Raw genomic sequence first — 26,226 nt, forward strand, 5'->3', positions numbered from 1 at the left:
GTATCAGTGAAAAGGGATTTCTTGTGTCATGAAATTGCTGGCTCTTTTGCCTTTAGGTTTTGAGAGATTGAGGACTAGAAATGTAATTAAAATCTTATTCTGTCTTTGGCTGCATTTTTAATTTTAAATTCAAAACCTTATGCAGTTTAATAGGGCTTTGTTTTAGGGTATTTTATACCTCCATCTAAGTGACTAAAGTAATTTAGTATATGATACATGTTGGTCAAGTATTTTGTGACTGAAAGCTCAAGTGTAGTTGAACGGTAGTGATTTGAAGCTCAGTCAGTGATGGGACACTAAATGAATATGTCGCCCTTTAATCAAGAGCACTTGGAGTCTATGGTGTTCAGATGCTCTACAGAGAGCATATCCATCACTTTGTGACAATTCAATCTTTTAGTGGATGAGTAAAATTTTAGTCTCTCTCAGGCAGATGGAATATGAGATGTTTCAAGCCATTTCAAAACAGAAAAGTTTGAAGGAATACAGTACAGATCGTTTTCTCTACAGTGTGTAACCTTTTTTCACTTTATTTATTTAGATTGCAATTTAACTTTTTCATGCCATGGTCCAAACAAGAAAATGCTTTTTACAGCAAGCTAAATTACTTCTAAACTCCAGTCACCTTTTTCTGAGTTAATTTGCATAGAATAACACTTCATATTCAGCTGAGCCATTCAGCTGTTTGGCAGCAAGGGAAGGACAGATTTTTTTCCATTCTTTTTCAAGGCTTTTATAAACATATTCAGGCGTCATCAATGAAAAATATGTTAAGCTTTTTTCCTCCATAAATAAAGCATCCACTTCAATATTTCAGCCTCCCGGTAACTTTGGCTTGGAAAAATGGTTTGGCTTGAATATTGCCATATTTCTCTGAAGGCAAAGGAGATTGGCCAATGTCCTCCAGATTTGCTATAAACAAACTGCTTTTCAGTTATAGGTCACTTAGAAAACTAAACTAGTTTGTCTCTTTGTTTATATCCCTTCATCTTTCCTTTCTAACTTGTGCACGGCTGTATTTGAAGAAAATAGGTTGTAATTAAGCAAGAGTATTATTTTTTGTTGTGAGTTTTTGGGGCACAGTTCTATTTCCAGTGAAATTTTTGCCTTTAATGTCAATCAATGGGAGTATGATCAGGCAGTGTGAGCCCTGATTCTCCGTCTTATTACACCGAGGTGGCAACAGTGAAACTCCATTAACTTAAATGGATTTACTCCTCATTTATACTGTATGCATGAGCATATTGCCCATACTACTGGCTGGTTGCAGTTTATAAGAATATTATTCAGCCATGTTGTCATAAACAGATAGTTAAGGGTTAACAAGTTCAGTGAGCCTGGCTGTCACTTGACCAGAGGACCAATCAGGGGACAGGATACTTTCAAATCTTGAGGGAGGGAAGTTTGTGTGTTAGTGTTTGATGGTTGTTCTCTCTGGGTTCTGAGAGTGACCAGACATGCAACCAGGTTTCTCTCCAATCTCCTTGATACAGGTTCTTATAGATTCAAAATAGTAAGTACGAAGTGATAAGACGAGTTAGGCGTATGTTTGTTTTCTTTATTTGCAAATGTGTATTTTGCTGAAAGGATTTTAATTTGTACTTAGGCTGGGAGAGTGTTCCCAGTGTCTATAGCTAAAAGACCCTGTACCTATTCCATTTTAAATTTACAAAGATAATTTTTACTATTTTTCTTTCTTTAATTAAAAGCTTTTCTTGTTTAAGAACCTGATTGTTTTTCTAGTCTGGTGAGACCCAGGGGACTGGGTCTGGATACACCAGGGAATTGGTGGGGAGAAAGGAGGGAAGGGGGAGAGAGAGGTTAATTTTCTCTCTGTGTTAGGATTACTTTCTCTCTCAGGGAGAGTCTGGGAGGGGGAGAGGGAAGGAGAGGGGAAGGTGAATTTTCCTCTCTGTTTGAGTTTGAATCACACAGTGATCTTCCAGGGTAACCCAGGGAGAGGAAGCCTGGGAGAGGCAACGGTGAGGGAAAGAGTTTACTTTCCTTGTGTTAAAATCCAGAGGGTCTGGGTCTTGGGGGTCCCCGGGCAAGGTTTTGGGGGGACCAGAGTGTACTAGGTACTGGAATTCCTGGTTGGTGGCAGCGCTACAAGTACTAAGCTGGTAATTGAGCTTAGAGGAATTCATGCTGGTACCCCATCTTTTGGACACGAAGGTTCAGAGTGGGGAATTATACCATGACACATGTACTTAGTACCCATTGCCAGCCTCACTGCCGTCCTCTACTTCAGAGGTGACTACATTTCTGAGGTTCTTCAGTATCCTTCAGAACAAAACTTGCTGTATAAATGCAGTATTTTCTCCTGGTATGTGAACGGTCTCAAGCCAAGATCTCTGGTTCTCGGTTCTTTTCCTCACCCAAAATAAGCACATGGAAGCCTTTGATCCTCTTGAAAGGGGAGTGCTCTTAAAAAGACAATATATGCCAGAAGTCTGAAAAAGAAAAGGTTGAGGGAATTGCATCAAGTTTCCTTTTCCAATAGGAAGGAAGGAGAAATGTTTTCCGCTGAACCCAAGAACCAGTAACATTCAATCAGGTGGGGAAGACTTGTGCTGTCTGTGCATTTATTATTTGTATTACTATACTACCTAAGAGCCCTAGTAATGGACTAGGACCCCATGCTACTGAATAAATCTTTATAGTTATCCCCTTTTCTGTCACAAAAATGAATATCTGGTGTTAATCTTGACACGCAGGAGGGAGTGCTATTATCCCATCCTGATGCTGTTACTGAGACTTCAGTGCATTTGTTTTGGGGAATCCACTATTCTAAATTTTCCTACCACCAATATTGCAAAGCTATCATTTTATCTAAGAATAAAGCCCATATAATTGTGACAGATTCGCCCCCACATCATCTCCAGTGATCTATAGTGCTAACTTTCCTCTTCTGGAGTATTGATGCTTACCTTTTCAGTATCTGCAGACACTTCACCACTCAGAGTTAAAAGAATTAAATATTCAGAAAGTAAAAAAACCTGTAGCAAACTTGTTATAAAGTGAGAGCTAATATATTAAAACAGCTTAATAAATGTTACAGTATGATTAATATTAGTTGGTATTTGGGGAAATATCTGACATTCAAAGTCTATTCCCTGTTTTGAGAAGTCCACTGCTATTGTTGTTGCTATCATCCAGTGACATTCTTTAGTGTATTTCAATATGCATTTTTCAGTTACCTTAATTTGCTACCAGTAAAAATACAGATTTAACCCATTCCTCAGTTTTTAAATATTATGTTGCTCCTTGGCCAGTTGCTACATCATTATACTGTAATCAGGATGTCACACAATCCTGTAAAGATGTAACAAGTTGAGTATCACCAGGGGCAGCTTCAGGCACCAGCATGCCAAGCGCGTGCCTGGGTTGGCAAGCCACGGGGGGCGCTCTGCTGCTCACCACGAGGGCAGCAGGCAGGTTACCTTCAGCAGCATGCCTGCGGAGGGTCTGCTGGGCCCGCGGCTTCAGCGGACCTCCCGCAGGCAAGCTGCTCAAGGCAGCCTGCCTGCTGTGCTTGGGGCAGCAAAATACCTAGAGCCGCCCCTGAGTATCACAGCTTTGAAGTTTAACCTATACTCCAAAGATGCTATAGATAATCATATGGCTCACAGGAAGTGGACAGTATTGAGTCAAGAATTCCAATGCAGAATTTCCTAATTGAAAGAGAAGTATTGGGAGTCAGCTATCTAAAGACTACTGTAATAACCAAAGAGACAAGGTGGGTGAGGTAATATCTTTTATTGGACCAACATCTGTTGATGAGAGACAAGCTTTCGAGCCATAGGGTGGTTTATCTCTCTTGCCAACAGAAGTTGGTCCAATAAAAGATATTACCTCACCCACCTTGTGTCTCTAATATCCTGGGACTGACATGGCTACAGCTATACTGTATACAGTAATAACCAAAGACAGATTATCAACCCGTCATTATACAGAGGTCAGAGACGAGTCTGCTGTCTGCAGGCCCAGTCGTGCTCACTGAAGTCGGTGGCAATTTTGCTATTGATTTCTAGGGCCTGATCAAGCATCAAAGCTCCTTTACTGTTCACACTGGTTGTCTACATGAGGCAAAACCGTAATACTAAAAGTATTACACAATAAGAACTATTATGAAAACAAAAATACTATATAGAAGATTTTCTTTATAACTGAAGTACTCAATGTAAGATCTATGGTAAAAATTGGCTAAAAATAATATTTTTTACTTCATAAACAATTCCCATCTTTCTTTTTCTTATAGAGTTTAATATCAAGTCACAGTTTCACAAACAAAACATTGATTTGATCTGGAATTTTTATCCTCAAGTACTTCCATTTGGAATTGCAGTTTTTGAGGTACTGTTTGGAACAGCCAGCAGAAGGGGGCATAAGATCAGATAAATTACCTACAATAGTGTATACATGCAGTTTCTTTCCAATCCATATCACCAATTTCCTTGTGTCAGCAGTAGGATGCCAGCATTGTATGGGTCTGATAGCTGTTGCTGTAAAAAAACAAAACAAAAAAATCCTGCACCTTTATATATTTTTTTCACAAAATACTACAATAAAGTTGAAACCATAGTATAAAATACGATACACAAACTAAACGTAGTCCAAATGGATTGGGAAATGACATCGTCAGCATAAATCAGTTATTCCAATATGGAATTTTCATCCCCTTTTTAGAGTTAGAGAATTATGTAGTTTCACTGAAGAAATACTTAAAATACAGACTAGCAGTTTCACAGCATACTAATTAGACTTGGAACTCAGTCCCCCAAAAACCCACATTGCTGATTCCACCTCAAAACAGCCAAAACAAAGAGTTCTGCTTCCATGTTCTACAAGTTTCTTCTGTCCTTTCCCAAAATTAAACCAGATGGATGAAGAAATCTTTGGGGATGAGATGTGAAATAAAATACATCAGAGGCAGGGAATCTGGAACAAAATATGTAGAAAAATGAATAAATCTATCAAAACCTAGGACTGAAACTAATGTGCAAGTAGGCAGCTTTCCCAGCCTGCTCTACCAGTACAATCCAGATGTTATCTAGAGTCCAAACTAGACTCATTCCTGGGGTTTGGCTTTATTAACAAAGAAACCAACATTAAGGTAGCAAAACTCAGCTCAGATCTGCTCCCCAGACTTGTCTGCTTCTGTGGCCCATTTGTTGGGAGTGCTCTGCCTAAGCCAGAGGCCTCTTCCTCCAGACTCTTACCTCTTGTCCAAGAGGGATAGTTATTCATCTCCCTCACTGGGCAAGAGTCCATCCCTATTCATCAAAGCACTCTAACCATAATTAAGTAAGTCCCACCAAATAGGGATGGATTTAAGCATGTGTTTAAATGTTCTGCTGAACTGGGGCCCAAGTCAGAAAAACCTACCTAATCCTTTCCCAGAAGGATTAACAACTGCTGCTAATGTAGATTGTTTCAGGCAAACACTGTCAACCTATTACAATATTATTTTTTATTATATTTATGACAAAGTACTTGCTATTTTTAGGTTATTATAATCCAAATGCTGGGTGAAGAGTGAAGTAAACTGGAGAGGAGGTATGAATTTAGCAGGAATTTAGCCACTGAGTGATATAGGGTTAGCAGCACACATTGAGCAGGAATCTCTCTTTGAGATATATACTTCCTCATTGTGCTGCTGAGAACCTGACTATTTAATAAACCTGAGACTGAAAGGAGCTTTATGAGAACCAAGCCCACTCTTAATTCTGGTTTTACTAACATTAGAAAGTGAGCAATTAATTTCTTTACTGCCGCAAACTCTAAATCCAGGCAGAGCTATACCACTGGGAGATTTGTTTCACTAATGTTAGAATGGGAGAAAATACCTTTACTGAGCACTAATTATCCTTTGAGGTCTTTCAGGTTCTTTGCAGTCGTTTGTTCTTGTTTATCATTATACTATTCAATTTCAAGTTGCATGGGTATTATAATAGAAAAACAGGATCATATTAGTTAAAATTAATTTGAATGTTTATTTCGCCTCTTGAAACTTAAAAAAATAGTCTGAAACAATAAGTGCTGTTTGTGATTTAAACCACTGGCATTTGAAACAATTTTTCGAATTGTTGAAAATGTTTGACTTTGTAGTTAAAATGTTGAGGATTTTAATTCAGAATTTATACTGAAAAGGGAGCTGAAAGTCTTTCTAGTTAGAGGAACTCAGGAGACAGCAGTGTAGACAATTTTTCTAAGAACGGAACCTATTCTGGAAACAGTGTTTCAATGAAACTCCTTTACATTCTTCCAAAAAGACAAGAACATTAAATTAAATACCCCTCTTCCATCTCAGTACTGCTGTAAGTTAAAGTTTTAATACAAGCAGTGATGACTGTTCATTGTATGAGACAGTCATGTCTTGCAAGCATGTTTTTATCTCACAGTTACCAGGACTTTAGGTTTTGATCATCACTCTCAGTCTAGCTTGCTGTAGCATTAGTTAGTCTTATACTAAGAACCTGTAATTTCTTAAGAGTTTGATCTTGCAAAAGCTGGGTGTTGTATTTGCAACTGTGAGTGAAAATCCCATTTATGTCAACCACTAGACCCGATAGTGTTTGTAATATTGGGCCCAATTCCCTGATTCTGCAATTGAATTCAAGCGGGTGAACCCCCGTGTCCATGTAGAGAGCCCCACTGAATCCAATGGGACTCTGCATAGATCTGGTTGCAGAATCAGGACTTATGTTTGTAATAATACCCTCTTTCTGATGTCCTCTGAATATTTTTAATTGCTTTGACTTTAAATATTGGAACAGTGCTTATTATGTTTTGATTATAGTCTTCAAAATGACTTTGTTTCAGTTTCGTTTGATTTTATTTTTAAACAGTTAAATGCTCCAAACTGAAAGTGTTTCACTTGACCTAAAACAATTTTTTTGAGATTGTTCAGATATGCCAGCAACTGAAACATCAATTATTTATGCAGCTCTAACTATAATCCACTAACAAAAACATGCAAAATTGAAAGAAAACAGTGCTAAGAGTGCTGACTCCTTCAGTTAAAGACTTCGCAGTGATACAAAAAGACAGATAAAAGATGCTGTTGCAGGATATTATTTATTAATCAAAACATTTTGTATCTTCAGTCCCAGCTTTCTGAAGAAAAACTCTAGAGTAATGCTTGCTCCTTAAACCTGAAATAGTAGCTTCTAAAATTATGTGCTGAGAGTATAAATATTTGTAAGAATATGGCATTGTTTTTGGCCAAGGTAGGAAAGAGAGGTTTAGACCTAGCAACTCACTAGCATTACCCATTAAGGACTGAGAGGAGTGGGACTCATTCTCTTCATTGCACCATAAATACACACAAAAGCTTGTGCTTTTCTCTTCTGTTTCTGGATTAATTCCTCTCCAATGACAGAGTCCTAGTCTATTAGTGGTTCTACTTGCACTGTCCTTAGTGGGGGCAGAACTGGGTTTAGGCCATGGACTTTAATGGATGTAGGATTGACATTGTAATGATAATATATCCAGTTGTACAGGTTCATCAACTGAGATCTTGTGTAATTTTGAAAAATAAAATGTCATAACTGTTGATTTTTTTAATTTCATTTAAATATTTGACAGAATATTTAATTTCAGTGTTACTTGTTGAATGCATTTTTACTCAACATGCTCAGATTTTTCTTTCATGAATCTAGTCTATTTAACTAAATCAATCAAAGATGCAGTTTCCTAACTCTTAAAAACTTACATTGGGTCTGTGTCATATTACAGCTGTGGAAAATACAGACATTCGAACAATCAGTAATAAAGATATTACAATCCTTTGATATATGTTGTTATAGAAAAATTCTGAAGATATCATGGATTGACTGAGTAACCAACAAAAAAACAATAGTCAAAATCTTAAGAAAAGAAGTATTTGATTTGCACGGTACATTTTAAGAGGTTCAGCTGGCAACGCGTGTTTATGGGCAGTGGAAGAGCAAGTTGATGGCAGAAAAACATTAGGCAAAAAAAAAGATCTTGGACGAATGATGTGGTATCCTGGGTGGATAAAAGAGATTATTCATCCACAAAGAGATTAGCAGATCATTGTACAGAATGGGCTACCATGTTGCCAACCTCCAGGAAATGAGATGCCACATAAGAAGCAGGGAAAGAAAAGAAAAGAAAAAATCCATCACTGACACTGAGTGATATATTTCCCCAAATAACTGTGCCACTTGCAGAGTTAGGTCGTAAGCTTGTAATTGCTTATGCATGTGGTTGCCTAAGCATGCAAATAAGCCCTTAGTAATTACATGCATAAAGATTTGCTGGATCACAGCCTGAGATATATATATTCTCATTTTCTAGGTGTGTTTGTGTAATTCACTAACACTAATGAGCCTTGCATACCATCTAAAAGAACATGTATCAACATGGAATGTCTTGCAATGTACGTCTTCTATGGAAAGAGTTTTTATAATCTGAGCACAATCAGCATATGGGCAGGATATGGAAATACATGTCAGTCTGTTCTATAAGTGCTGTTAGCTTTTTACCTAGTCCTTTTGGTCTTCAAGAAAGAAGAGTTAGGGAGTGAAATGCTGGGACCATTAAAGCTAGTAGCAAAATTCCCACTGATTTCAGTATGGTCAGAATTTCACCTAGGAATTTTTGTGTATTTATCATTTGCTATATTTCAGTCACTTGTGATACAGACTGAATAGAAACTTAACAGGGCACTGTCAAGATTTAAAAAAAACCAATCTTGTTCACTTTCTTTTAAATATATTCGGATTAACAAATAAGCAATGAGAGTGTGTTTGTTCTGCAGACTGTAGGTGCAGAGACCATGAATGAGAATAAATTTATGACTGTGGATCCCAATACCGGGCCAATGGAAGCCGCCATCAAACCATTGCCATTTAAGGCTCCCAACTTCATTGTGAGTATTTTAACAACTAGAAATTCTCAAACTTTAAATGAAATAGTAACTAAGCTTCTATATTACTACATTGCTAATATTCCTACTAACAAAGTAAGATTAGGATGCATGTCAAGGGTCCATATCATACCATCAATTTCAAAGAAATTCAGCTTCAATATCCATGCCAGGATATGGCTGAAGTGTGCATTAGATTACAGAACATGAAAATGACACTAGTCCAGAGGCGACGCTTATATTCAGTCCTGACCCAAGCCAAAAAAGCACTGCTGCTAGATCAAGGTACCTGTGATGGTTTTATGGTCTGGTATCTCGCAAGCCACCAAGGCTAGAAATGAACAATTTATACCATTGAAAATCTGAAATCCAATCCATTCAAGTGCATGAGGCATTTGTTCCTAAGCCCAGTCAGGTTGCAAAATAATGGGACTGTAGTGGAGTGGTCACCCACTCCCGCCCTGAAGGGCTTGAAACAGCCCTTAGCGAGGGCTATGGGAGGGGAAACATGGGCTGCTTGGGGAAGTAGCCACAGCTGGGCCATGCCCCAATCAGGCTTCAGCTGGCCCTATAAAAAGGCTGTGAACCAGGAGCTCAGGAGATTCTCTAGCCTTTGAGAGGGAGAGGCCTGGCTGCTGGGGAGCGTACCTGAGGTGGAGCAGGGCTAGGGGAAGGCCAGAGGAGCTGGGGAGCTCTGGCCTGGAAACCCCCCAGACTGCAGGCTTAGTGTAAGGCCAAACAGGTATTGGGATTGCAGGGGGGAGTCCAAGGGCAGAGGAAAGCAGCAGGCCCAAACCCTCTTTGCCAGTGATGAGTGGCTTATACTGCACTCTGCCCCAGGAATGGGGGCTAGTTGGTGACGCAGTAGCCTACAACTGAGGTGAGCTGGGGGCGGGGGGGGTATCACCCAGAGAAAGGATCATCCGGGATCAGGCGCTTCAAGGCTGGCAGAGCTAATTCCCAGAAGAGACCAGCAGGAGACAACTCAGGGGTGAGTCCCACCCTCCTACAGGGACTAAAAATAAATCATGTCATTAGTGATTGCCATTATGTTCCCCCTCAATAATTTCATTTCCAACATAATGTTAGAGGCCATTCTGTCACTTAGAGCTGGAAACAAATACTGCTCTCTAAAATCTTGGCATTCCAGCTTTCAAGTGGTAGAAACTCTAGCAATTTGTGAAGTACAGGCTGCTAAAATAACATCAGAATTAAATTGTGGATAGAGGCATAGCAATATGATGATTGCTAATAAAGTCATTGTGGTAGAGTTGTTTGTTTGTTTTGTTTTAATATCTGCTATCTTGCTACTTGCCAGGGCTCAGACCCTGTTGGTAGACTCTACCAAATGTTCTTTGGACCAGTAACCTTTTCAGAGTGCTAGTCCTAAGCCATTGCTCGAAAAGAAAGATTTGATTCCCTGTAATTTAATTCTATATGAATCAGATGCAACCATCCCACAGAATAAAGCCTGAATGCTCAGGCTTTGTGTAGTTTGCTGAGCAGGGGGTCGACGGGGTGTGAAATTTGCCCCGGAGTCTCAGGCTCTGCATTTAGACCACTACTTCCTATGCTCCTCAAACTCTCCTCTAAGCACCAGCCTCTTTGGATTGCATGGTTTATGCAGAAGCCGCTCACATGCCCAGAGCCTCTCCATATAGTTTGAGTCCAGGATTTGGGTAGTGCAGATGCATCGTGCTGGCCCTCCATGTCTCAGGTGAATTTCACCACATCTGAATTTAAACTGCTGATATACACAGGCATGAAATCTGAGGTGTGTACAGAATCTAGTATCATTGTTGCAGAATTAGTTGTAAAATTATACTGAAAGCTACCACAAAATTGTCTCACTTGTCACAGAAATTCTAGGAGCTTATTCTGAACCCACATTTCCATGAGCTGCGATTAACAATTCTGCTGACTTTTAAAATAATTTTATTTTAATTTAATCTAATTGCAAAGAAAATAAAGTCAAATAACTTAATTTTTAAAAGTATGCCAAAAACTGAGAAAGTGTTAGTTCGCTGCACAAGAGAATTTTTGGTTGCAAATTTAAAAATAAAAAGCAGGAAGGAAGAAGTTGCCTGTTAATTGTTAATCCCAAAATATCTGGATTTAAGGCCTGATGCTGCAAGGTGCACCTGCTGGCAACTGAATAGATCAAGGGTTGATAATGGGATCTAGAGCCTTTCTCCCATACGTCATCAGCTCACATGCAGCTGAGTTCATTTGCACTTGAGAGTTGTTGCCATTTGATTGCTATCATGTAAAATGAGACTCACTCCAGGCCCTAGCAGACATAAATTCATATCAGTTTAGTTATTGGCAGTCTCAGCAGGAAGATCCAGGATAGAGAGTACTTTTCTGGATCACTCATTCAAACTCCTAGAGGTGATCCCTCCAAAACAGATTGGAGGCACATTCATAGAACAGTACAGAGAGCCTTGTACTACCTCTGCCGCTACTGTACCTTTCCTGTCAATAAAGCTATCAGTCCAATACCTTTTACAAGAAATACACTAGTACATTAGGCCCAAATCCTGCATTTGGGTCTCTGTGGGTAGGCCTAGGAAGAAAACCCTGTCAATTTCTAAGGCACCCCATGCAGGAGTAAGGATCCATCTGTATAGATCCACAGGAAGGATCAGGGCCTTCTCAAGCATATAGTACTGAAATTGTGCTGATCTTGCTTATGTAAATCCAATTTATAGCACTTTCTGGCTATTTAAGTAAAGTATAATCAGCAAATGTCATTGTTATACCACCCATCCCCGTTGGTATTTTTAAACATTTGAAAACGCTCTCAGTCCCATTCTCAATCCCTTGATTTGTTCAGATGCCAGAAGGTGCGGAGCACCTTGCAACATCAGGCCTTAAATCCAGATATTTAAATCTTGCTTTAGTGGATTTAAAAGCAAAATATACCATGAAAAAAATTATAGCTTCTAAGTTTTCTTCCTTTTATTAAAGGAAAACCAAATATTCTTCACAGTGTAATATTTAATATTTAATAACAGTGTAGTATATTTCCAGTTTGGCTGAGTCTTGCCACTGGCTTTAGATCACGTCATAAGTGCCAGCAATAGGCCAAATAACGTGATGAGGTAGGGAAAAATCCATGTAATGAATCTAAATTACAAATGTGTTGGGATGGAAATGACTGTGGTATCTGTCAATAGTCTCTCTTTCAATGCTATCTAGGTTACCAGGGTGTTACTCATAGAGCTAAATGTTCCATCTACTTTCCATTTTGGATATTCATTGCCAAAAAAAAAGTTGATGCATCACTAGTTCATGAGCATCCTCCCCGAACAGAGTATCTTACAGTCACCTCCACGGAAAAATCTTTTCACAGTGAATCCTATTCATCTACTTTACCATTCCCACCTCCTCCCATTCTCTAGCACTTTACACACCAATTTATAAAAATACAGCCAAAATGTGTCTGCAGAACTTGGTGAGAGTTTTGATAAGGCTGACGTGGTAATTATTAACAGAGACAACACTTCCGGCTATAAGAAAATGTTCTTTTTTGAAGTAAAACTGAGAAGCAGAGTCCTTTCATTATTTAGAAGTAGTACAGTATGTTGTATATCTTCTTCCTCTTGAGGGACATAAATAAATTACACCAATCACATTTGATAACTGAAATTACTGTTATAATAATTATAGCAAGGCTTCCTTTAGTATAGCTTTCAAAACGCAAAATAATCTTTCCAGTACAACATTCTATTACTCCTTTTCTATTCTGCTGTCTTGTTGCATTTGAAAGAAAAATAAGATTTCCACAAGGCTTCTTATAGCATTGATTACATTTTACAGGATCAGTTGTATTTTTGCACAACCACTTTTCACTTATTGGAGGCACAGCTGCACCTGTAATTTTGTATACGCCATGCAAAAGAGAATTTAGACATGTAATCACAATTTAGATACAACCCTACAGTAAACAGTTTTAATATGATGGGAAGTGCATAGAAGTGCAGAATCCTGTAATCTCAGACTAACCCTAACCAGACTGATTTTCTATTTCCATGTAAAAAGAAGATTTTAATTTCCTTCTGTTAATCCCAAACATAGTAGTTTTGACACAGTTCAAAAAATCTTTGTTTTTCTTGCAACTGAAATTAAAGTATACAATGTGTTAGACTATTGATGAAATAAGTGAGCATGATAAATGGTTCATGACAAGATGAGGCATACTGCAAAGGCTGTGAAATAAAAATGTCTGTCATATTTTGAAATAGTCATCTTTATTTTTTCTTAAACACTATGTTTTAATTCTAGCACTCTGGCATTGGTGGAGCAGCAGCTGGCAAGAAGAACAGAACTTGGAAGAACCTAAAACAAATTCTTGCTTCTGAAAGGGCATTGCCATGGCAGCTCAATGATCCTAGTTGTAAGCTGCTTAGATGCTTTGCATGTATTTATAAATAATAAAATCCAAACAAATTACTTTCTTTAAAATGAACCTAAATTTTATCTATGCATGCAGTATTCTGATGGAACAAATTTCAGTGATATATTTAAGAACAGCTTGACCCCACAATCAAATGGAGACGAACATGGAGCATGTAATTGGGAGTGGTGTTAGAAAGTTTGTGCCTGTTTGAGAGGAAAATAAATCTACTAGAACCAAGTCCTGAGTTGCTTACTCAGGTCAAGATTCTGTCACCTTTATTCATGTTGAGTGGTACTCTATGAGTAGCCCCATGTCTGCCTTAATCTACTCATGGAGTAAAGAATTGCTCAACATTAATAAGAGGCAGAATTAACCCCTCCGTTATAAGAAAATCAAGGCTATAAGAAATCAAAAAGCAACGCAGGAACTGAGTATGCTTGCATTTTTTAATATTTTATTTGTTAGCCTGTCAGAGTATATCTACACTGCAAAGAAACCTCTTTGGCAACAAGTCCTAGAGCCTGGTCAACTGACTCAGGCTTGCGCCATGGGGCTGAAAATAGCAGTGTAGATATTCCTGCTTAGATTGGAGACTGGGCTTTGAAACGAGAGGGGTGGGTCTCAAAGCCTGGGCTCCAGCCTGAAAAGGAATGTCTATACTGCTGTTCTTAGATCTGTAGCACAAGCCCAAGTTAGTTGATTCAGCCTCTGAGACTTTTTTGGTAGTGTTTTGTCCAAAAATAACTTGCCATTTTTAAAAGAGTTTTTGAGACTACTATTATAGAAAAATGCAGACTACTGTGTGTTCTTGGCTATTATAACTGACAATCTGCTGATGTTGCTATTTTCAACTACATTTACTTTTACAAATAGAATGTCCACATTTAAAAAAAAAGAAAAATAAATAATTGTATATTTTAAAACAGCTGCCTATGGCATTAATATCTTTTGAATTATCGCCTTATCGTGCACATGATGATTAAAGGATCTGATCTGCTAAATTGGAATCCTTCATCCATAAAATCTGAATCAGATGCGTGTGGAGGGAAAGAAGCTAGCCATGTACAAGATACTTTTATACATATCAGTACTTTGTCAAGTTACGGTTTTGTTTTTTTAAACTAATGAAACATACCGAGATGTGTCTGAATAAATGTTTGCATACAAGAGCAATGCTATTACTGTCTAAGGGACACCAAAAAAATAGCAATTTCTATCATTTCATTTAAGTATTCAGACAGTTTTCTAGGTCATTGGCCAGGCTTAAAGTGGCACATGCTTAAAGATTTATCTGATTTAAAAGATTAGTTTGCTTTTCTGGATTACAGTATTTCAAAGCTTCAGTCTTGAGCAATGTTTGGTGGTCTTAACGTACAGCAGGCGTAGTGACTATTCTTGCAGATATAATATTTCTGACTGTAGAGGAAATAGTCATTAAGACTTACATGAATCCATGGTGTTTGTAATGCAGTACAAATAGCTCTCTTGCATTTTTCTTCCTTGAAGGGTCAATCCTGCTCACCTTACCTCTGTCAGTAAGGCGAACAGAATGAAGGCCTTAGTGTATAAAAGCAGCAAAGAGTCCACTACATGCATCCGACGAAGTGGGTATCCACCCACGAAAGCTCATGCTCTAATACATCTGTTAGTCTATAAGGTGCCACAGGATTCTTTGCTGCTTTTACAGATCCAGACTAACACGGCTACCCCTCTGATACTTAGTGTATAAAGAAAGCAAGCTAAATGTTTTCAGCTAATTCTGTTTAATGTTTCTTTGTCTCACTGTTGCTAGTCAACAGACATTTCTTTTAGTAAAATAATTGTTTTTCAACAATTGTTTATCTTTTCAACTGTTATTTTTATTTTAAAAAAATACAAATGTGACCCTGAAAAGATAGACTGCAGAAGTTAATATCTTCCTTTCTCTCTGACATACTTTTAGACTTTAATATCGAAGCTCCTCCTTCCTTTAAACCAGCCAAAAAATACTCTGATATTTCAGGACTTCCTGTAAGTATTTTTTTTAAAACTTATCTAAATTGGCATCTCATTTCTCACAGCACAAAATTAGAAAAAATAAATAATAAAATAATAGGTATATCTCCAATCTCATAGAACTGGAAGGGAACTTGAAAGGTCATTGAGTCCAGCCCCCTGCCTTCACTAGCAGGACCAAGTACTGATTTTGCCCCAGATTGCTAAGGCCCCCTCAAGGATTGAGCTCACAACCCTGGGTTTAGCAGGCCAATGCTCAAATCACTGAGCTATCCCCCCTGTGTATTCAGGTAGATCCCACTTCAGCAACGTACTTAAACACTCCCATTGATTTAGAGATGAGGCGGGCAAACTTTTTGGCCTGAGAGCCGCATTGGGTTTCATAAATTCTATGAAGGGCTGGTTAGGGGAGGGGTTGTGGCCTGGCCCCCACCTCCTATCTGCACCCCAGACCCCTGCCCCATCCACACACATCCGCTCTCTGTCTTCTGGCTGCCCCCAGACCACCGCTGCCCCATCCAACCCCTCCTCTCATTCCTGATGGGCCCCCCACGGGACCACTGCCCCATCCAACCATTCCTTCTCCCTGTCTCCTGACGCCCCATCCAACCCCCCCCGTGACCCCTGCCCCCATTCAACCCCGTTTCCCCCCAACCCCTATCTACACCCCTGCCTCCTGACCAGCACCCCGAACTCCCCTGCCCTCTATCCAACCCCCCATGTTTTGTGCCCCCTGAGCACCAGTGGCTAGCGGTGCTACAGCTGCGCCACCTGGGTGGAGCCGGGCCACGCTGCCGCCACCACCACACAGCTCAGAGCACCGAACCAGGCTGGGGCCTGCAGCTGCGCTGCCCCAGGAGCTCACAGCCCTGCCGCCCAGAGCATTGCACTGGCAACAGAATGAGTGAGCTGAGGCTGCGGATGATGGGGGACAATGAGGGAGAGGCTTGGGCCGAGCATCCCAGGCTAGGAGATTGGGGGCCGGGCAGGACGGTCCCATGGGCTGTAGTTTGCCCAACTCTGATTTGAAGCCAAACCTTGAGCTAAACTGCCTCTGTGTCACATAGCTCCCAAAACCTAGGTGGACTCCCTGGCTAAAGAGCCAAAGCAGATTAAAGGTCTTGCCCCTTGAGATAGCTGCACAAGTCCCCCTACCCTGCCTCTTCCCTGGGGTAGAGTCTGGGTCCCCCCACCCACACACACTATAGGTGGAACTAGTAGCTCACATTTCCCAATACAGGAAAGGACCCTGTTTTCAGTTGCTTATAATTTTTCCAAACTTCACTATTCAGACTAAAACTTTCTATGTCCAGTGTCAGTCTCCAGCTCATTATTCTTAGTCTTATTTGGAAAAATGATTCAACAGTTGCAGAAAATAAGATTAGGATTAGGGAAAAATATGTTGTTTGGCTCACTTTCAAAAAAATTCTTACACCTGTTTCATTGAGAAGCTGTAATGCCCCTGATTTGGAGTAGTAACTTGAAATTTGGCAGTGTGGTAGTCTTTGTGTCAGGGATATATCTTTTGCTGCTGTTATGAAAAACACACCCACATTTGGCCAAATTATAAGACTTTAAAAAACGTCAGTTCACGTATGTTCAGTAGAGACTTGTTAGAATTTGGCAGCTAAATTCTCCATCTGCCCTGAATAGTTAATGCAGTTGCATGCAGTCCTGGGGAACTGGATTTTACTTTTGCCTCTGCTACAGATTTCCTATGTGATATTAGTCAAGTCACTTAAATTATATTTTTAAATTAACTGTGTGGTTCCTCAATTTCTGGGTACCCAACTTTAAGCATGTAGAGTCTGATTTGCGGAATTGCTGAGCTGAAGGCAGAAAAACTGCAACTGAAGTCAACAGACATTTTACTTTGAATGTGGAAAGTGCCATATAATACTAAATACTCTGAAAAATCAGGTCCTGGGCATCTCAAACTAGGAACCCAAAATTGATGGACACTTTTGATCTTAATATCTGTGCCTCAGTTTTCCATCCGTAAAGCTAGGCTAGTAATACTTCGCTACCTCACAAAGATGTTGTGAACATAAATTCATTGTTTGTGAATCACTCAGACACTGTAGTGGTGAGTGCATGGGGAAATTAATAATTCTGTGTTCAGAACAGGGTTAGAGTAGTGTGCGGTAAACAAGATGGAGGGCCACACATTGAACAATGAGGAGAAAACAAGGCATTGAATAGTTACTCATGAAGTGAGCACCATCTATTCTGGGCACTGAATGCGGCAGGAATGCTGAGATAAAAATAGAATGTGATCGTGTGTATGCATTATGATACAATCTTTAGTTACAAGGGAGCTGGAATTAAGCTTGTATGAACAATATTAATTTGGGCATTTCCTAACTTTTGAGAGCTCTACTTTGCAACGTTAATTTTCTTTTAACATTTTTTTGATTTTATATAAAGGCAGTTGGTGGATGACATCAGAGGAGACAATATGTCTCGCATGGGATCCTTCATATGAGTGATACCTGCCACTTGGATCTCAGCTGGCAACTCCTAAATCTAGAGGGTCGATCGGACCACTGATTCAAACCCACATGCCTTTCTCCCCTGTCATTTGGGACATAGCTCGCCCATCCAATAAAACCACTCCCCTCCAGCCAGTCTGTGTTTTTCAACTAGAGTATTATCTATATTATGGTAGTACCCAGGATCTCCCAGGAATGATCAGGGTTCAGTTGTACTAAGTGCCACATAAACAAGTAATCCAGAAGTCTCTCATTCTACAGGAAAGACAGGGCGCAACAAGTGGATGAAATAGACAAATCGGGGATTGTTTGTATTATTGTTACCTCACCCTCCCAAACAGATTTTAGCAGAAAAAAGAGGATGCAACTAGTGTCTTCATCCCCCTTTATCTTTTTCCCATCCTCTCCCCTTACAATTGCTTTGCAGGTGTTAACAGTAGCCTTAATTGGGGTTACTTGGGTTGCAGTAATCCAAGTAACCTTGGCCTAGCACAGGGGAGGGCTGCTGAGGGAACTTAATTGCATAAGCATTTTCCACTTCCACCTGCCAAAGCAGCTCTATAATTCCCTTCCACACTGGCCTTGACCCTCTTCAGAATTGGTCAGTTAGCCTCTCTAATCCATGTGCTCACTACTATTTCCCACTGCTACATAAAGATGTGTCAGAATTTGGCTTTTAATTAGCCAGAGGAGATCAAATTTAGCTTGGGGAAGCCTGTAGGTTTCCTACAGACTTCAGCAGGCTCTTTCCTTCTTTTTTCCCATCCCCCACTGTCAATGAGCTACGTAAATGTAACTACTCTAGCATGATGCAAATAATCTTTCTCTGATGACTGCATTCAGCGCTGCTTTTTTTCTTTTGGCTTTTTCAATTTTTCATCTTCTGAATTCATCTTGGGACAAATTACCTATTTTGCTATGGCTGGAAGGTTTCTCTTGACGGATAAAAATATCCTGCTTAACAACTGATGTATCCTTTAAATTGCAGAGTCAGAATTGGTTCATAAGAAGTACGACCTTTATTCTTAAAATCACTTCCTAATGGGAAGATACAGTATGTAAGGGAATATTTTAGAAGTCTAGTCCAAAAAATGTCCCCCTGGTCTCTGTGAGAAATCTGATAGCATTTGTGTGAGAACATTTCCTGTGAGGAGTGCAGGATTCCCAAAGAAATGCTATTTGCAATAAATTCTTTGGCATTACTCATGCAAGGAAGTATTAAATGGTCTGTCTTAAATGAGTGTATTAAAACTTTCCCATCAGTACATCAGCAGTTATGTTAAACACCACAACTGAATTCTGTTGATTCTTGTCTCTTTCGATGGAATTATATCCCTTAATGGTCTAACAAGGCAGCCAATTTATAGTTTTAATGCAGCAAATGCTAAAAGTTCAAAAAGAATTCTATTTATGGATTGCATTTGCATTTTTAGACACATAAGCTCTTCTGTTGAAACTTAGAAGGTAGGCCTTTGGTCATATTAACATATAGAACAAAGTAATCTAATCTAACAGAAAAAATTACTCAAATGCTTGAACTTCTGCCTTTTCTGAAAACGGATCAGCTTTGGTGCTGTAGAAACAGACTAAGATAATTACATACTTCAAAACATGATAAAGTATCTGTGGCCTTTGACTTAGTTTACAAAATGTGGAGGGCTTTTTCCATGCAAAATTGCATTGCTCTGCTTTTTATCTGGTTTAATTATTGCAGAAATATTTGAAAAAGTTTTACTCAGATTGCTTCTAACATAATTTATCTGAAAATCACTAGATGGTAATTACACCTACTGTATAGTAATATCTTGCCCTCCAGTGTGAAGTGTAAGACTGGTAGAGGATCCTCTCAGGGTCACAATTTTTTAACAAACATTTAATGAAATGCAATAAATAAGTAGATAAGATTTAGCCAAAAAATTTATTGCTATTGTCCATTAAAAATCAACGTTTGCTTAGATTTTCTTACACACCTTGAGCCAAACTCTCAGAACTTTGATTATATACCCAGAATAACTCTGACTACAGCAGGGATGATATTGGCCCTTCATTAAGTCCTACATTTGCTATTTTCTGAAAGCTAAAATATTTTCCACGTTAAGTTAATGTTTTGTGGCATTGTAAAAAAAAAAAAAAAAAAAAATGCTATATAGCAAGAGTCCTCAATATACTCTGCTACATAATTATTACCAGCCCTGGCAGTTGACTACCTTATAGCCAAGTACTGAGTTTTCACTTTAGAGTGCCCTCCACATTTTTTCACCGTGAGGAACATTTCCTTCCCACCATGGACCTGGCAGAGGGTTCAACACTACACTCTGAATCCGGGGGACCTACAGAGCCTGTGCTCTTCTGCAGTGCTTCCTGTCCCCTGGCTTCCTTGGTAGTATGCTTCTTAAGGAAAGCAAGCTTCCACTATCTGAGCCTTCCACCATCCCAGATCTCTTGTCAGGGAGAGCAAGGAAGGAAGGTCTCAGATCACTGGCGGGTACAACATAAGATAATACGAACAGGGTCAACAGTTATTTCAGATGGGCCTAGGATGGAGAGAACAATACCATGGAGATTAGCTTTTCTCTTGGTTCTACCCAACGTGCTGAGCCTGATGGCTAACATATGCTCAAGCTTTCTAGGGCAACAGGGAGGGAAGGATGATGGGGTGGAGCTGGAACCTCACCTAGGAAGCCCTAATTCAAATGTAGCAGAAGTGGAGGATACAAGCTAGATTAGGGGTGGGCAGACTTTTTGGCCTGAGGGCCGCATCTGAGTATGGAAATTGTATGGCAGGCCATGAATGCCCGGTGGGGGAGGGGGTCTCTATGGGGTGTAGAATGGGGGGCTCTATAAGGGATGTTACCGAGGTGGGGGCAGAGGAGACACAGGGGGGGCTCTACAGGGGACTCTTAAGGGCCCTGCTGGCAGTGACACCAAGGTGGCCATACCAGGCACTGCCATGGGCAGAGGCACCCTAGCCAGAATAGGTGCAGCCCCTGGGTGGTTTCGAGGCTCTCGAGAGTGGGACCATAGAAAACCGGGAGGAAATTGGGCGTGATGTGTATGGAAGGCAGGGAAAAAGGGGGTATGTTTCCAATCCCGGAAACAGCATGGTGAAGCTGCGCCTGTGCAGTGTGGCTCTGCATGCCGGAAGATGGTGCTCATCAAGGGAATTGTAAATCGGGGGCAGGGGAGCGCCAAACAGAGCGGAGCAAGCTCCCGACCCTGCTCCCTGGCGGGAGCTCAAGGGCTGGATAAGAACGTCTGACAGGCCGAAAGCAGCTCCCAGGCTGTAGTTTGCCCACCCCTGCGCTAGACCAATGTTCGTTGTGTCACTCAGCTACCTTGTGGTGCTGAAAGCAGCAGTCTGGAGTAATGCAAAACACGGAGTTCAAATTTCTTATCAGTTCAGTCACAGATCCAAAAGCTTTTTCTTTACAAAAATCTTTGCCATTTTAAAGAAAACTAAAGCTACAAACAATCCAACACAAGCAGGGAAATCAAGCCAAAGCTATCAGACCACCCATAATTCAGCCTCTTTGTTGGTACTGTACTGGCAACAACCCCATTCTTTGGAGAATTACCTTGTAAAGGACTGTACCAGACACACAGTTGCTAGGGTGATGTTAGAGAGCTGTGGTAGGATTTTTTCTGCTGTATAGGTTTGTATGTGAAGCTATTTTAGCCCCATTATGTTTAATGCATTTTTGATGTAAAAGCTTTTTCAGGGAACTGTTTAATTCTCGTAAAAGTTTTGACGTGAGGGAAGAAAGAGGAAACTACTTCTTGTTACATGGTAACATCTTATAAATTTCTCGGTTGTTACACACATTATTATGGACTCAAATGTTTTGTTTTGACATTTTTACTGAGATTTCTCTCTGAATGGTATCTCTGCCATTGTTTCTTTTCCAGGCAAATTATACAGATCCACAGAGCAAGCTGAGATTCAGTAGCATTGAAGAATTTGCTTACATTCGGATGCTTCCTTCAGACGTTGTTACAGGTTACCTGGCGTTAAGAAAAGCAACGAGTATAGTTCCCTAAGACTTGCAAAATGCCTTTGAGTGACCAGCCACGGATTGGAATAACATTTAGTGTTTTAAATAAAACTCTGCTTGTGGCATTGAGATTATTTAGGGGTGTTACAAATTAATATTCATATTTATGTCTGAAAGTGGCTGGATTGAAATGTGCATTCGAAAGAATATTTAGTTTTAATTTTGATACGTCAGTGTATTTGTTAGCTTGCTGACATAAGAATCTTGTTGTAGTCAACAAAAGATCCTGAATGTTTAGGGTGCAGTCCTGGCCCTACTGAAATCAGTCTGAGTTTTGCCATTTACTTCAGTGAGGCCAGGATTTCACCCTTGCTGTTGTTAAGTGCACTGATATTTGGCTTAGAAGAAGGATGAGTGATCTGAGCCCAGGGTTAGTGACCAAGAACTCCTGAGTTCTAAACCTGCCTTGCATATGGAGAAGTCACAAACTCTTTGCTTCAGTTTGCCCCCCCTGTAAAATACTTTTCTGAATACTGTTGTGGGGATTAGTTGGTTAATGTCCATTAAGCATATTGAAAATGAAGATGTCTATTCAAGTGCTAATATGCTAATATTTATATTGCAAACTTAATTATCCTAATACAGGGCAGAGTCCTGGGTGGGGAAACAAATACCGAATAACTTGGGATATTTTAGTTTTCAGGTAATCAAGAGAACTGTCAGTGGAATTAAAATTATACACACAAACTATAATACAAGGCTCAATCCTAATGAATAAGGAAAAGAGGGGTGAATTAAAATTGCATAAATTCTGATATTTTCTTAACTTTTGAGTACTTGACTTTGCAACCCTAGTAATGTTCTTTTCAATGTATTTTTTGTATGAAACTTCCTATTTTAAAAAAAAACTGAAAGAACAGACATTCCTTCATTAGCATCACAGAAACACCCCCATGGTTCATCAACAGAGTTGGAATCGTCTGATTCGCCACACTGACCTCTGTCGCAGGAACTAGTGGGGTAACTGATAGCAATAGTGGGTTGACATCTACTCTGTGGACCAGCATTAGAGGGCTGTTAGATGCATTGCCAACTGATTTCACAGATATTTGTTCACAGGAGAGGAATGATGAGACTCAGGAATCTTGGATTCCAGTGCAGGTTTTAGAGGGGAGTGTGATCTAGTGGGCACAGTCTGCTCTGCCTGAAGTATGATCCCCTCTGCCTTTTCTCCAACCTCTCTGTCCTATCTCTTCCCCATGCCTAGCTCCCTGTCCCAACCTCCTTGCCTCACCCTTTCAGGCATCCAATCCCAGTCTCTCTCCTCCTCACAAGTCCTTTTGTTCAGTTCTCCCCAGTCCCCCATCTCACTCTCAGCTCCTTGTCTTGTCTATGTGCCCAGTGAGTCCCCGTTCCCTCTCTCCTGGCTCCTCAGCCAGTCATTCTTTCCCTAGCCCTGGCTTCCAGAGTGTGTGTGTGTGTGTGTGTGTGTGTGTGTGTGTGTGTCTCTCTCTCTCTCTCACACACACACACACACACCCTAACCCATGTTCCGAGTCCTAATCTCCCTCCCCAAGCTACTTGGCTAGTCTGGATCTCCCCTGCCTCTGGCTCCCTCTCCCAGTCTCTGCCCAGCTAGTCCCAGTTGTCCCCCTACACCCAGGCTTGTCAGACCTGTCTCCTTCATCTCACCGCACCACTGGTTCTTAAGTCCCATAATCTTTTATTGAATTTTAATGGCCTGTTTAGGGACGAACGGAGTTATTGTGATCTTGTGGAATGAGCCTGGGCTCATGGTAGCAGAGCTCTGCCCCTGACTCACTATGTTACCTTGAGCAAATTGCTTCATTTCTCTCTGTTTCCTCATTTGTGAAACGGGACTAATGGTACTTAGGCGTCTAATCTCCCATTAATGAATGTCTGTACTGTGTTTTGCGCACACAGCCCTATGGAAGTGCTAATTATTATTATAGATTTTTCTCTACTCAGGGATGTATACACAGAGTACTGTTGACATTGGCTTACTTCCAAGCCCTAAACAGGAAGGTTAATTAATGGGAAATTTCAAATTTACAGGCTGTATCTGGGATTTAAAAGCCCATTTTTTTATGATCCAATACTTACAAAACAGAGTCAATTAAAAAATCTTTTTGACATACTTACAACAGGTGGCTCAAATCCTTGGTTATTGGATAATGCCCCAACTATATCCCCAGAACACAAAATAATAAGACCGTATATCTCGCTTGATGCCAGTAAACATCAAGGCCACATTCACTTCGCATATGTGTTTTAAAAGGGATGTTTTCTCCTTACTTTTTGTACTGAAGAGGTGTTTAAGATAAGCTTAACTTTGATATGAAAAGAACTCATGTAGTACTACTGTTACTGCTGTAAGATCAGTATTGCTTTGACTAAGCAGACAGCAGCTCAGAACATTGGATTTCAGCCCAATTCATTGGCTCCCACAAATACATTTAAAATTCTTTTGGTACAAATCCACATAGGAATGCTTTTAGAGTCCACCATTTTCCCCAGTTTTGTTATAGCCATGTTAGTCTCAGGATATGAGAGAGACCAGCTGGGGAGGTAATAAAATTTATTGGACCAATTTCTGGTGGTGGAAGGGACAAGCTATTGAGCTTCCCAATACTCTTTAAAGTCCCTAGCAGGAGCGCTGTTGGGGCAAAACTATAGTGTCACTGTGTAACCAGATTTGCTTAAAAGTTTCTACTGTACAATATATATATTTATTTCTGTATATATATTAAATATCACGTTTGAAAACCTGAGTCTGTGTCATGCTCAATGAGATCATAATTGTTAGAGGCATATAAGGTTCAGATCTGCATTTTAGAAAAACAAAATTTGTTGGCCCATCTCTTAGTGACTGTTGAGGTCCCTTTTTCCTCTCCGCTCTTCTTTGTTAGCTATTGCTTCCCTTTTTTCTCATTCCCGGTGGCTCACTTATACTCATTAAGCTGTGGAGTAGTCATGATAGGAAGTGAAAGAAGCAATTCACTTGGGACATTTAATATTAAACTGAACAAAATCAGTTTGCTATGTGGAATAATCAAAATATACTTGAATTGGTAGAAAGTTGAACTATAGCTCTTTTCCAACATCCGATTGTCATTCACTCAGTCTTTTTGTGTGTATAGTGTATGGACCTGCTACTGTCACTGGTTTCAGTGAGAGCAGGATTTTTTTGTAATTACATACTGATTGAAAGTTGGAACAAACCAAGAGCTATTATATGCTATTGAGAAGGGTTTTTTAAATATATATTTTGGGGCCGCTTAAGGAGAGGTGAAGACTGAAAAGAACATATAACCTTATAAATTTCCTTTAAATGGTAATGAGAATATAGAAAGGAAGATATTTTGAAATGGCAAACTTTTTTCGGAGGGAGCAGAGAACGGATTTTGACTATTAGTGCATCCCCATGTGCGGCATTGTCTGCTCATGATCTTGGAAGGGGTTAACTATTAAATGTAAAGACATCACTGTCTATAAGTTGTCACCCATTGATACAGACCACAATTTGTTTTAGTCTCAAATGTGTTTCTATTAATAAGCTCTATTATATTCATGAATGATTTAGCCGCCAGTTATAGTACCCTGTTTTCCCCTACATAATTATGCCTCTAAGGACCTGATCCACAGACGTGCTTAGCACCTCAAGTCCCATTGAATTTAGGACGTCCAACAGTTTGCAGGACTGGGCCCTGTGTGGGGGAATTTGGTTTCAACTTTCAAAGCTTTCTTCTTTGAGGGGGGAGGGTGAGCCCCTTAATTCAACACCCCAAAGAGGACCAGGACTTCTGTACCTAAACTCAAAGATCTCAGATGGCCTAGTCCCCCCCATTCTGCCAAGTGTCCACTCACTGTTGTCCTGGAAACACCTTTGGGATGTGGTTCCACCTGCTCAGTTTATTATAATCTTTGTAATAACTCGTGTCGTTTTACACCTTAGGGCCCTGTTGAAGGGTACTATGGAAAGAAGTCACCCTCAGAGCCCAACAGTTCCTCACTTTCTCCCATCGAGGAGTCTGCATCCTCATGGAGCTCCCACCTAAGGGTATTCACAGAATCTAGAAGAAGCAAAGGAATATGGTGGGGAGCTGCCTTTTTCTCCAGGTTTGCAAAGGGGAATATTTGCATTTCTTTGCTGTTAAAGGAACAGTGAACAAGTAGCCACAACTTTAAAACAACTTTCATAAATTATTCTGTGAAGATAAATGCTCAAACCTCACATGAAATCCATTCTCTTAAAGAGAAATGAATTAGTAAAGTGAAGACAGTTTATCAGTTGAGAATTTATGAACTGGTTTCAAGGCTTAGAATCTGTAACTTTTTTTTTTTTTTTTGTGGCTTATATATGCGCAGACTAGCATGTAATTTTCCTTTCTGAGATATAGTGGGAAGGAGAAAAGTTCAGATTTGATG

At 40.0% G+C, this 26,226-nt stretch overlaps 1 protein-coding gene and 1 long non-coding RNA gene across 4 annotated transcripts in view; one reads left to right on the plus strand and one right to left on the minus strand.

The window, feature by feature from the left end:
• INO80C (INO80 complex subunit C) overlaps positions 1–22,594 on the plus strand; it is a 38,525-nt gene extending 15,931 nt beyond the window's left edge. The window contains exons 1-5 of one of the 2 annotated variants that reach the window (XM_050937840.1): positions 6,515–6,533; positions 8,789–8,899; positions 13,184–13,295; positions 15,241–15,308; positions 21,692–22,594. In XM_050937840.1, coding sequence (XP_050793797.1) covers positions 8,807–8,899; positions 13,184–13,295; positions 15,241–15,308; positions 21,692–21,823 — 405 coding nt within the window. In that variant the 5' untranslated portion in view covers positions 6,515–6,533; positions 8,789–8,806 and the 3' untranslated portion in view covers positions 21,824–22,594. Of the gene's footprint in view, positions 1–6,514; positions 6,534–8,788; positions 8,900–13,183; positions 13,296–15,240; positions 15,309–21,691 lie in introns of those variants that run through there. The other variant, XM_050937839.1, reaches the window with a different exon arrangement.
• LOC127043769 (uncharacterized) overlaps positions 2,087–26,226 on the minus strand; it is a 29,869-nt gene continuing 5,729 nt past the window's right edge. Inside the window, exons 2-3 of one of the 2 annotated variants that reach the window (XR_007772320.1) lie at positions 4,411–4,505; positions 2,087–2,453 (exon numbers count right to left, since the gene is read on the minus strand). This is a non-coding gene — a long non-coding RNA (uncharacterized LOC127043769). Of the gene's footprint in view, positions 2,454–4,406; positions 4,506–26,226 lie in introns of both variants that reach the window. The other variant, XR_007772319.1, reaches the window with a different exon arrangement.

Source organism: Gopherus flavomarginatus, chromosome 2, assembly GCF_025201925.1.
Source record: "Gopherus flavomarginatus isolate rGopFla2 chromosome 2, rGopFla2.mat.asm, whole genome shotgun sequence".
Lineage (NCBI taxonomy): Eukaryota > Metazoa > Chordata > Testudines > Testudinidae > Gopherus > Gopherus flavomarginatus.